Source organism: Neoarius graeffei, chromosome 2, assembly GCF_027579695.1.
Source record: "Neoarius graeffei isolate fNeoGra1 chromosome 2, fNeoGra1.pri, whole genome shotgun sequence".
Classification (NCBI taxonomy): Eukaryota; Metazoa; Chordata; class Actinopteri; order Siluriformes; family Ariidae; genus Neoarius; species Neoarius graeffei.
Window position 1 is genome coordinate 6,218,403 of NC_083570.1, and position 13,180 is coordinate 6,231,582.

Genomic DNA, 13,180 nt, shown 5'->3' on the forward strand with positions numbered 1-13,180 from the left:
AGTACAAAAAACTTAAAATGGTTAGTTCATGCTGCATGGTAAAGCAATTTACATTTACAAGACATCTGAAGTTTAATGTACTATAAATTTCAAGGCAACCAGTTTCCAAACACTGTTTGAGTAAACTCAACTTATCAGGGTTTACAGTTAATTATACAATAAAGATACCTATGAAAAAAGGTGATTTTTTTTTTCACACACAGTGTGATATCCGGACTTCATAATTCATCACACCTGCTCCTGCTTAGCAACTTCTAGAATGTTCACCTCTGTTGCGCGCAGAGAGAAACTGACAGCTGATCTAAGCTGCGCTAATAGCGGCGCTGTGCACACACGGAGCTACACATTTCACTGTCCCGCGCCCAGAATCACACTGTACCATTAGTAAAAAGGGTGGAGGGGTGAAATGACAATATCATAAATAATTCAAGAAAAATGTTATAGCAAATCATAATCATGTATAATTTGCACATTTTAACAGATGAAATGAAATATTTTATTTCAAAAACTTACACAAGGCAATACTATTAAAATAATATTAATATCCCTCACAGGCCCCCCTGTCAGTGCCAGGCCCTTAGAATCGTCCTAACTCCCCCCCTCCCCCCCCCCCAGCGGCGCCCCTGGATGTGAATTACAATTTATGTTAAAAGGTAGGGGAGACCGGGTATGGTTGTAACACATTTTTCTTCAGCGCATAAAACTCTCATTTCTTTTTAAACTACAGTTGTAGAACTTTTAGGCAAAGTACACACATTTGTCTACTGCAGTTTGCAACCATTTAAATCTCCTCAACTACATCACAAAATTTGTCTGATTATGTCAAATACAGAGTGTACCTTTGTTACAACCTACCCCACTACTGGGGTAGGTTGCAACACGTATTGGGGTAGGTTGTAACAGGTAGTTAAAACACAGAAAAAAAACAACAGAAGTCCATTTCATATGCCGATTTATTGCATGAACATGGAAAATAGATTCACCAACTATGTTGTATGACATACAATCCACTCTCCATATTGAAAATCCTGAGATCCCTGGTCTTTCAACAGTTTATACTTCTGCCAATATCTGTTAAGGGTAACATGGCAGATGCCATGGTTTCTTGCCACTGCCCTTACAGATGTACCTTTCCTAATCTCTTCTGCTGCTCTTTTTAGTAGTTTAGCATCCACTCCACGAGTTGTTTTCCTCACCCATGTTCTAGGCATTCTGCAGAATTATCAAAATCACAAAAAAATATTTTTTGTATGTAAGGGGATGGTTGTAACACTTTCAAAAAACTTGTTACAACCTATCCCACCACTGTCATCCATTGCTTAGCTAGCTGTATTAGCATGGTGCTTTGACATTAGCAGGGGATAAGTACACCATTCTTTACCTTAGAGACTGTAGTTTGACCTGATATAACTCATACAACGTTACCTACAATGTGTAAAGCACTAGGAAAAAAAATAATATAAAAAAAAGTTACTTTCTTACCTCAGACTTTGTTTTTTTCACTTCTCTCCGTGAGAACTTGCGCCAACGATTTCCAAATGTCCATGCGTGGTCGAAAAGGAACTATGAAGAGATTCTAATTGCCACATGACTTGTATCTTATCCCTGATTGGTGGAATTAGTGGCGTTACAACTCCCCCCGTGTTACAACCATACCCGGTTTCCCCTATATATAATTTCATTTGAGTGTGTAATTTCATATAAGTAGTTTATTTCATGATTAAGATGATGAATAATATGTGGCAAGGTTAAAAGAATTAGAATTAGAATCAGAATTCATATGTTAAGAATTAGAACTGTCTCATGCTTCTTAAGAATTCATATGTGAAGAATTAGAACAAGGATTAGAACTGTCTCACGCTTCTCAAGAATTAGAATTAGAATTCATTCAGCTATATAAGAACGGTCTCACGCTTCTCAGGGGAGATCTCGAGAAGCCGTGGAAGCGAACAGTTTTTCTTACCTGACTCTCTGACTCACCGACTCTAGACTTTGTCAGCGTAAGCTATAGCACTTTTCTCAAGGTCTCACTACGAACGAGCCTCTACAATAGTAAGAAAAAACTCGCTTGACATCGGATTACAAAACGCTGGAGAGGTTCGCTGAAACTGGAAAGAAGATTCATCGAGGGATTTACCGAGGGACTTCTGAACCAGCACGATCACGTGCTACACTCGTGGCTGGTGATTGACAAGTGGACGTGGCTGCAACGTGACTGTCGCAAGTGGAATCGGAACAAAAAACCGGACCGACGTTCAAAGCAACCATGACGGATGAAAAAGAAAAGACGGTAAGCCTTCCGAGGGAAAAACGCAGAGCCGGCCCGTGGCATAGGCAATATAGGCAAATGCTAAGGGCGCTGCGTCCATCCAGGGGCGCAGAAACGGGGGGAGAAAAATGATGACTTCCACTATTCTGAAAATGAGTCAGCATTATAATGTCTTAGCCTAATTTAATTGTACAGCAAAGCATGTAGTCAGGGTGCGATTTGTCAAAAAAAGCGGGGTGTGGTGGTGGTTGTTAATCATGAAACAATAAGCGCTCAACAGTGGTTCGCCCCACGGGCAGTGTTGCCAGATACTGCTGACGGTTTCCACCCCAAAATATGTTCAAAATGTACTTAAAACAGCCCAATCTGGCAACACTGCCCACGGGCGATTGCTCTAAGACAGTGGTCACCAACCTTTTTATGCCTGAGATCCCTAACCTCTGCCTAGATGGCAAGCAAGATCTACCCCTTGAAGCATTGACAGAAAAAGAAATCCAGACTAGACTGTTTCAAGTTGAGGCTTTTTATTTAGCCTGATTTTAACTGAGTAAGATTTAAGATCCTGGTCAAACTTTTTAATTTCTTGTGAGAGCTGACGAAATGACTTAATTTCAGTACAACATGCAATGGAAATTAACTATACACAAAAAATATATAGGCCTATATCTGTAGTGAGCAGAATGAATGAACCACCAATGACTCAGATTGTTATTAATATCAACTAATAATATTGTAATGAGAAAGCTGAACTGTTAACGTCAGTTGCACTGTCTTGTTTGTATTGTAACACTAAATTAATTAATTTCACAGCAACATAAAATGGAAATTGCCAACTGAAATTACAACACAACAGTGATGATATATCACAAATTGTAACTTAAGTGACAAAATGACAATTTCAATTCAACATGAACTGATTTTCTTTAACCATACATACACAATAAAGACAAATATGAACTTGCAGTGATGCTACTACCAATGACTGCTGTCATGCTACAGTTCATCACGCAACTCAAGTCAATGTGATGGCTGTGACTGAACACGGTCAGTGAGTGCCTTATAGTTAGGTTCATAGGCACAGACAGCCAGTCTCAGGCAGTCTGTGAGGTGTCTGTCTGTAAGTCGACTCCTGTACTTTGATTTGATGATGTTCATTTGTGAAAATGCCATTTCACACAGGTAAGTGGATCCAAAATAGGCATTCACTTTTAGTGCACATGCACTGAGGAGAGGAAATTTCTTAAACTTAAGCCCTTGAAACTCCTCTCTTATTCGTTCGTTAATTTATCACACAGTCTTACCTCAGTCAACTTCTTCCCTCCTTCTGTGAAAATTCAACGTCTCAGACGCGGACACGAGTGGGCGGGGGATGCGTTTGATTAAGTCTCCTGATTGGCTGGTGATAGATTGGTGGGCGGGGGATGCGTTTGATTAAGTCTCCTGATTGGCTGGTGATAGATTGGTGTCATTATAGCGCGTCGGAGCGGTTCATGCGAGGCTCGAGTCCGATCCACCACTCCGCGGAAACACTTCAAGAGCTACAGTAACACTGACAGCCAGGTTATATTCTCACGGTTTTATAGGCAATATCATGCTTCCTTTTGTAAAGGGGCGGCAGAAATCAAACGGGGGCGGGAATCACAGAAAGGGGGGCGGCCCGCACCTCTAAAACCCCTCGTGGAGAACCCTGAAGTGTCTTGCGAGGCTATCACCATGGTGACGACGCTCAGAGACGTAAGACGTAAGCAGCAGGAGTTAAAAAAAAAAGAACCCTGCGACACAGAGGGGGAAAGCTGTAGTGGGCCTATCGGAAGCAGGGCCGCTGACAGCTTTGGCTGGGCCCGGGACAAAATGCTCTGAATGGGCCCCCCTAACAATCCCCCCGGGCCAACCCACACACACACACCCACCTCTCTTATCCCAGTCTCTACTCACGCGATATGATTTTTAATATTTTTTAAACCTCAAGTTTTATTTAAAAAAAAAATACAACAATTCCACCGATTTCGTAACATTTATTGAAGTGTAGCTGATAAGTAACGTGATAAAAGCAACAGGTAGAACATCCTTGCAGCCTGTTTAGCCTTACTTGACGCACAGGTCGGAACGGTAATTGGCACGCGTGTGCGCGTAATCTTATGGAAAACAAAAGTGTCCTGTCTCCCTCTCGCAACGGACAAGGTGAAAAAATAGCCTATATGTTTCATTAGGCTACATTAAAAAAAAAAACATAACAAGGTCGGCTCAAATATCAAATAGCCTAATTTAAAAAAAAGAAAAAAGCGAATGCACATCAGCGGCGTGGGAGAAGGATCTGCGCTGCTCCTGAATAAAGAAAGAAAAAGAGGAAATTACGATTTAAATAAGATCAAACAATATGACTATTTAAAAAGACTATTAACAAGGCCAGTACTCACTTAATGGGAAAAGTGACACTTCCCTTCGGTCACAATTTTGTGGATGTCGGACGACAGGGATGTCACTTTTATCCTCAAGCAGTTCTCAGGTTTGCATTGGTCAGACGGTTCCTCTCGTGTGTTTTGATTGCGTTCATTGAAGAAAAGCTTGACTCACACGTGTAGGTAGATGGAAACATCGTCAGCACATAAAGGGCAAGTTTCTTAATCCCCGTGTACTCCTCCGAGCATCCGATCCAGAGATCCTCCACGGAATGCTCACTAAACGCATCACGGACGAGGGAGCTTGTCTGGAAATCAATGAGCTCCAACTGAAATGTTGCCTCGTCTAACGAGCTGATGTTTTTTTTCGCCAGTGAGGAGAATTCCTCGCTTCGGATGGAGAATGGGTCGCGGACAAAACCAACGATTTCCCTTGGGACGAACCGTGACTGAAAGTTGGTCCGTAGCTTTTGACAACGACATTTTGCATCGATAGCTAGCAATCTTCAGCTAATCATTTACACGTCATCCAAAAGAATAAACAACCGGCAATTGTATATATTAGTTACGGCAGGTTGCTCGGCAGGTCGCCTGTTTCATGAGAGACGCCAGGAGATGCAGCAGTCGGCATAATAACAGCGCATAGAAGCAAATTAATGTTTTAAATGAAATGAAATTAAATGCATTTAAAAAGTTAAATAACGTTTATTTTTAATATAATAGAAAAAAATATATAACAACTTTTTTCCCCCATTAGAAAAGAATGGCCATGGACCGCAATGCCATTGTCAGAAAAATTTGGCCCGGGTCCAAACTTAATTGCCGACCCCTGCAATAAAGGCAAAAGATCTAGAAATAATTTATTGAATGCAAATATAGCACATTTCTCCCCCAAATCAACACATTTTGAAATGAAATAAAATAATCGCAACTTCATGAGAGCCCAGTTCTGGGCCCCCCCATTCCTGGGCCCGGGACAACATACCCGTTTGTCCCCCCCTGTCGGCGGGCCTGCATACATGGATGTAGACAAAAATAAATTAAGCAGAATAACTAGGCCTATAAAATTAATAAAACAAACAGGATAAATAAAAAGATAAATAAATAAAAAATAAATAACCTCAGCAATGCAGATGTTAGATATGCATCGTAGCCTAACATAGCCGACATAACATAGCACACATGCGTGTGCGCCACCTACTGGTGCATGTAGGATTCAGAACACAGCAGATGATTGCAGAGTTATAATCTGATTGAACCACACGGAGCCGAGTACCAGACAGCAGATTCTTCACCTCCAGCACTGACGGGCTCATGTTGCTATTTGTTCGATTTACAAATAGTATACTGGACTTTAGCTGCATATTTTTACTTTACAATATAGGCATCAAGTCCATTTTACATTCTACCAAATCGCAGTGACGTACTTCCGGTTAATATGAGACGCACACGCGCGCCACCGTGAGTCAGTACAACGTTGGACGCCGTGGAGTTCAGAGCTGCCTTGTGGTCTTCCTTCCAGAGCTGGGCTTTTTTTTTTGGGATTAAATTCGGTTTTATACAGGTAATTGATATTTATGGATATATTATATTCCTTTTCTTATAGTTTCTATGATTTTTTTCTGTTAGAAATTTCCGACTTCTTTATGTTTTGGGAGTTGTTTTATTAATGTTAGTCACATGGACTCGTATAACTTCACGAGAGCTTTCATTCCTCAGTTGGTGTAAAGCCGAACGAGGAACTTTAGGGAAGTAAGTGATAGTTCCCTTAAAAGATTCACTAAGAAGGGAAAGTAAGTGATAGTTTCCCTTCAGTCTAAATTCGTAATACTGTTATTCTACTTAAAAGTCGACAATGTCATTAAAATTGGGAATAAAAAAGGGAAGTAAGTGTTAGTTCCCTAGCAAAAAAAAAAAAAAAGGGGGGGGGGGAAGTAAGTGATAGTTTTCCTACAAATGATCCACAGTCGTATGAATTTTGGGAAACACTACGTTCATAATCTTCGATCTAGCATTGCTTCGAAGAATAATCAATGAGTGGCGTACAACTCTGCTGTATGGATGCTCCAAACGGAATTTCGTTGTTCTTTTTTGAGACAATGACAATAAATATTCAGAATCTGAATAAGACTTGTGAATTCTTATTCACACTACATATTACTTGTTCAGATTCTGAATCTGAATAAGACTTGTGAATTCCTATTCACACTACATATATTTATTACTTGTTCGCGGCAATTAATATGTATGACCAAAGAACCTCAACTGAAATCACATCCTCAGAAGATTTGAAAACTTCTATATCTGCCATGTTTTCAGAAATGAAAACTGATCTGAAACATGTAGAATAGTTTGTTACGACTGCCATCGAAAACTACGCTTATAATGAAGATTTCTGGAGTGATGAAGAGGAGGAATCTGACGGGAATATCTCTAACGCAGATCTTGCTGGTGACTTAGAAAAATTTCTTTCTCAAGATAAAGATCAACAGAAAGAGAAAAATGCTGCCGCAAGCGAGTTCCAGGACCTCGCCCAGGAGTTTGCCACAAGTGAGAAAACAAGCCCACCAATCGATGACAATCTGGTGAAGATCATAGATGGTCTCATCAATGACAAACTACCCAAAGCAAAACTCGATGAGCTTACTGACAAATATGCCAGACTGGAAAATTGTAAGCTCTTACTGGCTCCTAAGACGAACAGGACTGTGTGGACTCAACTTAAAGACAACACCAAGAAAGCAGATACTGGAATGCAGAGATGTCAACGGATGTTTTTAATTGCAGCTTATGCTATCCTTGATGCCTCGAAAACAGCATCCGGAGAAATGAAAACCAAACTAGTCCATGCTTTGGTGCTTATCCTGTCTGGCAATAGAGAAATCAATCTGAAGAGAAGAGAGCTGCTAAAGCCAGATCTCAATGCCCAATACAATGCTTTATGCAATGCCTCAACTCCTATTACAACAGAGTTGTTTGGTAATGACGTGGGGAAAGAAATTGATGCAGTGACCAAAGCAAACAAGTTGGGAAAAAAGCTTATACCCCCTAGGAAGAGTCGTGGTTCACGCTTTCAGCCCTATGGCCAGGGAAGGTCTTCAGATCGCTTTGGCTCAGCAAGGGGTTGTTATGGCGGCCGAGGATTCAACAGGCCTTTTTCAGGAGGACGTCTGCGAAGTCCGCATCCTACAACAAGAGCACTCAGAATTAACTCCTCCATAACAGGTCAGCTATGATAACTTGATAAATATACTACTCAGGTCACGACAGCCTTTTATAGCTGTGCAAATAAGCCGTTATTTGAAGGAATGGAGAAAGATCACTACGGATCCTTACATTTTGCAATGTGTAAGCAACTGTCCCATTGAATTTGACTATGATCCCTCCTGTATCCAAAATGTCACTAACTATGAGCATAAATTCTCCCCAGCTCAACAAGAGGCCATTGGCAATGAAATGGAGACATTTTTGAACAAGCATATTATTGAGCCTGCAGTCCCAGAACCAGAAGAAGTTATTTCACCCATTTTTGTTACCCCCAAAAAAGAACCAGGAACATTCAGGGTTATTTTCAACCTTCAATCTCTGAATGACGCGGTTACCTACCACAAGTTTAAAATGGATACTGTTGAATCAGCTATCAAATTAATGAAACAAGGATGCTACATGTCATCTATAGATTTACGCGATGCTTACTATTCAGTCCCCATCGAGCCCCAGTTTAGGAAGTACCTCAAGTTTGTCTGGAGGGGTAGATCGTTCCAATATACGGCACTGCCCATGGGTTTATCCAGCAGCCCTCGAATATTTACCAAGATTTTGAAACCGGTATTTGCCACCTTGCGATCCCAGTTTGGACACTCGTGTCTGGGATATATCGATGATTCATTTTTATACTGCAGATACACTTGCTCTATGTCAAGAAGCCACCTTGGATGCGGCCCAGTTATTCACTAAGCTTGGTTTTGTTGTACATCCCACCAAGTCTGTTTTTCATCCCTGTCAGTCTTTGGAGTTTCTGGGATTCGTTTTAGATTCTGCCCATATGAGAGTCACTATTCCAGAGAGAAAAGCATCCAAAATTGTGAGTTTGTGCCAGAATTTTCTACAGGACAAACTTTTCACCATTCGCGAGGTAGCTTTGCTTATTGGAACTCTTGTCTCCACATTCCCTGGCGTTGAGTTGGGACCGCTACATTATAGATCCTTAGAGCGAGATAAAGACATTGCCCTACATAGAGCTTTGGGCAGTTTTGATGACTGCATGTCCTTATTGAAAGAAAGCCGAATAGAGTTGAACAGGTGGATATGCTCCATCCCTCACAGTTCTCGAATCATTGACCATGGGGTGCCGGAGGTTGTCCTTAACACAGATGCTTCTGGAAGGGGATGGGGTGCTACTTTGGGCAGTTGTTCTACTCAGGGTTTGTGGTCGCCTGAGGAGGCTTCTTACCATATCAATGTTTTAGAATTATTGGCTGTCAAATTGGGCTTAAGAGCTCTTCTTGATCAAACTCGAAATCAACACATCCGTATCACTTCAGACAATACCACCACAGTGATCTACATTAATGCCATGGGAGGTTGTAGGGCTCCAGCTTGTGACACCATTGCCAAAGATATTTGGTCATGGGCGGTAGAACATGAGAACTGGCTGTCCGCAGCACATGTAGCTGGAATTCGAAATACCATTGCAGATCATTTATCACGCCAGTTGAACCCTGAGGTGGAATGGGAACTGAGTCCTAATATATTCAGGAAGCTTACGCACTGTTTTGGTGTTCCTGATATTGACTTGTTTGCAAATAGACTGAACCACAAGGTTAAGTCCTATGTGTCATGGAAGCCTGACCTGCACTCAACATATATAGATGCTTTCTCGTTAAATTGGGGAGAATTTGCTAATGCCTATGCATTTCCCCCGTTTTGTCTAATTGGCAGGTGCCTTCAGAAGGTCACCCTAGAGCAAGCCACCTTGATTATTGTTGTCCCAATGTGGAATACACAAGCATGGTTCACCAATTTACTAAGGCTGTTGATCGATCATCCTCGAGTTGTCCGAGTGACCAAGGGAATCCTCTCAAACTCACTGCACGGCAAGGTCCATCCACTGAGTCCCAAACTCCATCTTCTGGTATGCAGAATATCAGGAAGGAGTTCTCTAAGCACAACATACCTTCAGAAATTATCGAGGTCCTCCTATGTGCCTGGCGAGACGGAAAACAGAAGCAATATAACGTCTACCTGCACAAATGGACCCAGTTTTGTTTACAAAGGAAAGTGGATTCCATGCAGCCCACTGTGAATGATGTGCTCGAGTTTCTCCACAATTGGTACAAGAAGGGCTTAGCCTATTCCACTATGAACACAGCGCGTTCAGCTTTATCTAATTATTTAATGGGCACACCCTTATCTGGAACTCGTTATACTGTGGCCAATCATCCATTTATTGTTCGTTATTTCAGGGATGTTTTCAATTGTTGAAAACCTTTACCAAGGTACTCCTGAAACATGGGATGTTGATGTTGTGTTAGATTATATGAAGTTATTATACCCTTTGGACAAGCTTTCATTAAAAGAACTTGCGTTAAAGTTAGTGGGCCTTCTTGCCCTTACCTCAGGACGGAGATGTCAAACTTCAGTTCATTTGGATATTGAATGCATGAAGAAAATACAGAATGATTATTTATTCCAACTAACGGAGCACATGAAGCATAGTAGACCAGGAAATACGGTTGATTCCTTCTACGTAATAAAATACCAGGAACAGGAATTGTGTGTTTATACGACACTAGAACATTATCTTCAGCAAACTTTGTTACATTGTCAGCCTGGACACACAAAACTGTTGCTTTCGTATGTTAAGCCTTTTTCACCAGTTGGAACCAGCACAGTAGGTCGATGGATTAAAACACTTCTTGACTTAAGTGGCATAAACACTGCTAACTTTAAGGCGCACAGCACTCGTTCCGCTAGCGTAAGTAAAGCTAGTCAAACGGTTCCAGTAGATACTATTTTGAAACGTGTAGGCTGGTCTGCAGAGTCAGCTTTCCGCAAATTCTATGACAAACCTGTTGTAACGAATGGTGCTTTCCAAAATGCGGTCCTGGAATAAAAAATTGTTTTCTTGCAAGGATGGTTGTGTCCATAATTGTGCTTTAAAATCTCATGTTAACCGTAAGTACGTCACTGCGATTTGGTAGAATTGAAAATTAAACGAGACTTGCCTGTAAGTTGAAGTTCGATGATAATTCTACCAAATCCGCAGTGGTACTGAGGGTTAACATGCCCTCCCATAATTCACCCAACCCTATTTATTCCTAACTATTATGTCCACAACCTTTGAAGTCTGACTCTCGGCGGCACGCGTGTGCATCTCATGTTAACCCTCAGTACCACTGCGGATTTGGTAGAATTATCATCGAACTTCAACTTACAGGCAAGTCTCGTTTAATTTTCAATTCTATCTCGAGTTCTGATTTTAAAATGTGATTTAACCGCATACACTTCATGGACAGAAAGAACAAAATGGGAAAAGAAAAATGACCTGAAACCCTTCGAATCTCACTTTGGGACAGGGCCAGTTTAGGGCTAATAATGAGGTAAAACAATTCAATAATGATGTGATTTGAAACAGGGGATGTCAACAGGTGATTGTAGTTATGATTCGGTAAAAATCAGGATCCAGGAAAGGCCCAGTCTGTCCTCGAACGGCAACATTATAAAGTGGTAAATGCTTTACTGTCCCAACGGTTTCTGATTTGGGGTTGTGGATACACTGGTCATGGTTACATCTTTTTTAAAAGTATTTGGACTCTTATTCTGGTTGTTCTAGTGACTCCATGGTTAATGTGATGCTCCACCATGTGGGTACTCTGCTCAAGACACCTGTATGAACCTGAAGGGAATCGACTACATACACATCCGCTTTAAATGAATAAAGAAGGCCACTCTTTAGTCATAACATGGCTGCAGAAAGAAGCCGCTCCAGTCACCTGATCAGCAAAACTTGATAAAAGAAGAAGGATTTGTGAATGAAAACAGACAATGTACAGGCAGCCCCAGAAATACCACCAGCTGATTTGGGCAGCAAAATTGTGATTAACATCAAGAAAAGCAGCCGAGAAACAGCACCAAGTCTTGATCTCGATGAGAATTAGCAGATACAACTAGATGAGATACGATTCAAATCAGGACCATGGAGCATGGGGACAGAGGAAGAGTAACGCAGCAGAAACCATTCATCAGCCTCAAGAAGAAGAAAATAAAGGTGACATCTGCAAAAGAACACACAGCAGCTTCTGGAGAAACATCTTATTTTCAGATGAATCCAAACTGAACTTGGATGGATGTGGTGGTCGAGTGTTTGTGTGAAGTAGAGCCCTGCACACTCGCGGGACCCGCCGCAAAGCAGTGCGGTGTGGGACAAATTTTGAAAGCTCATTGCGGGCGCGGGCGGGACTGGAAGTGCACACATTTGGGCGGGAGCGGGAGTGCACATATGCAGCGCGGGCGGGAGCGGTGATAAGCTGCAGTCCCGCTAACTAAAAACGTGTTTGAAATAAAATTTATAAATTATTAATTTGTCTATCATATATAATTTGTGCTGGATATTTTATTTGGCATTAATAAAAACATTTTAAGATGACTAATGCCACTTTTCCACTACAAACGCGGCTGAGTCGGGCTGAGCCGTGCCGTGCTGAGTTGGGCTGAGTCGAGCTGAGCGGGGCTACTGAAGTTGCATTTCGACTACAACCGCGCTGAACCGTGCTGGCTGGAAGTGGGTGGACACATTGGGTGGAGTTAGCGAAAGTGGGTGGACGTCAGGTGACGTCGTTAAGCGGCGCAAACAGTGACATCAGTGAGCTTTTAAGCGGTAGTCTCACAACCCGAATAGTAAACAATAAACATGGAGGACATGGAGTCGTTAGTGTTGCTGGTCTTGGTGCTGTGGCTTGTTGTCACCGACAACGCCAACAGATGCTGGCAAGAGCGTATAGATGAGGCGAGGCGCATAAGGCTTCAGAAATTCTCGTAATTCTCCTTCTTCCGGGTTTACGGTGTTTACAGATCCCAGCGTGCTCGCGGGGCGTGTGTGGGCATGTGAGGACACTCCTCCTCACCAATCAGTGCACAGGGGAGTGTCTGCTCACACCCCCAGCCTCACTCGGCACGGTTTGGCTCGCTTCAGCCCCACTCCAAAACGGTGCGAGTTTTAGGGGCTAAGCAGGGCTGAAACGAGCTGAGTCGTGCTGTTTTTTGGTAGTCGAAACGCGAGCCGTGTCGGGCTGAAGTGAGCTGAAAAAGGGTAGTGGAAAAGGGCCATAAATTTGCAGAGAGAGTCAGATTGCCCGATTGAGTGAGGAATGGCATCTTAAATTTGCCAGTGATCACCCTAACGGGAAATCCTTTGATCACTCTAATGACTCGCCGTTCACACCCAGCTAGTAAGAGAACCATGAGTGAAGTGATTTACTGCTTGAGTTAGGCTACATCCACACGACAACGG

At 42.1% G+C, this 13,180-nt stretch overlaps 1 protein-coding gene across 1 annotated transcript in view; it reads left to right on the forward strand.

The window, feature by feature from the left end:
- LOC132878352 (E3 ubiquitin/ISG15 ligase TRIM25-like) overlaps window positions 1–11,521 on the forward strand; it is a 35,201-nt gene extending 23,680 nt beyond the window's left edge. The window contains exon 2 of the mRNA XM_060913660.1: window positions 11,504–11,521. Within this exon, the coding sequence (XP_060769643.1) occupies window positions 11,504–11,506 (3 nt within the window). The 3' untranslated portion in view covers window positions 11,507–11,521. The remainder of the gene's footprint in view (window positions 1–11,503) is intronic.
- The last annotated feature ends 1,659 nt before the right edge of the window (window positions 11,522–13,180 follow it).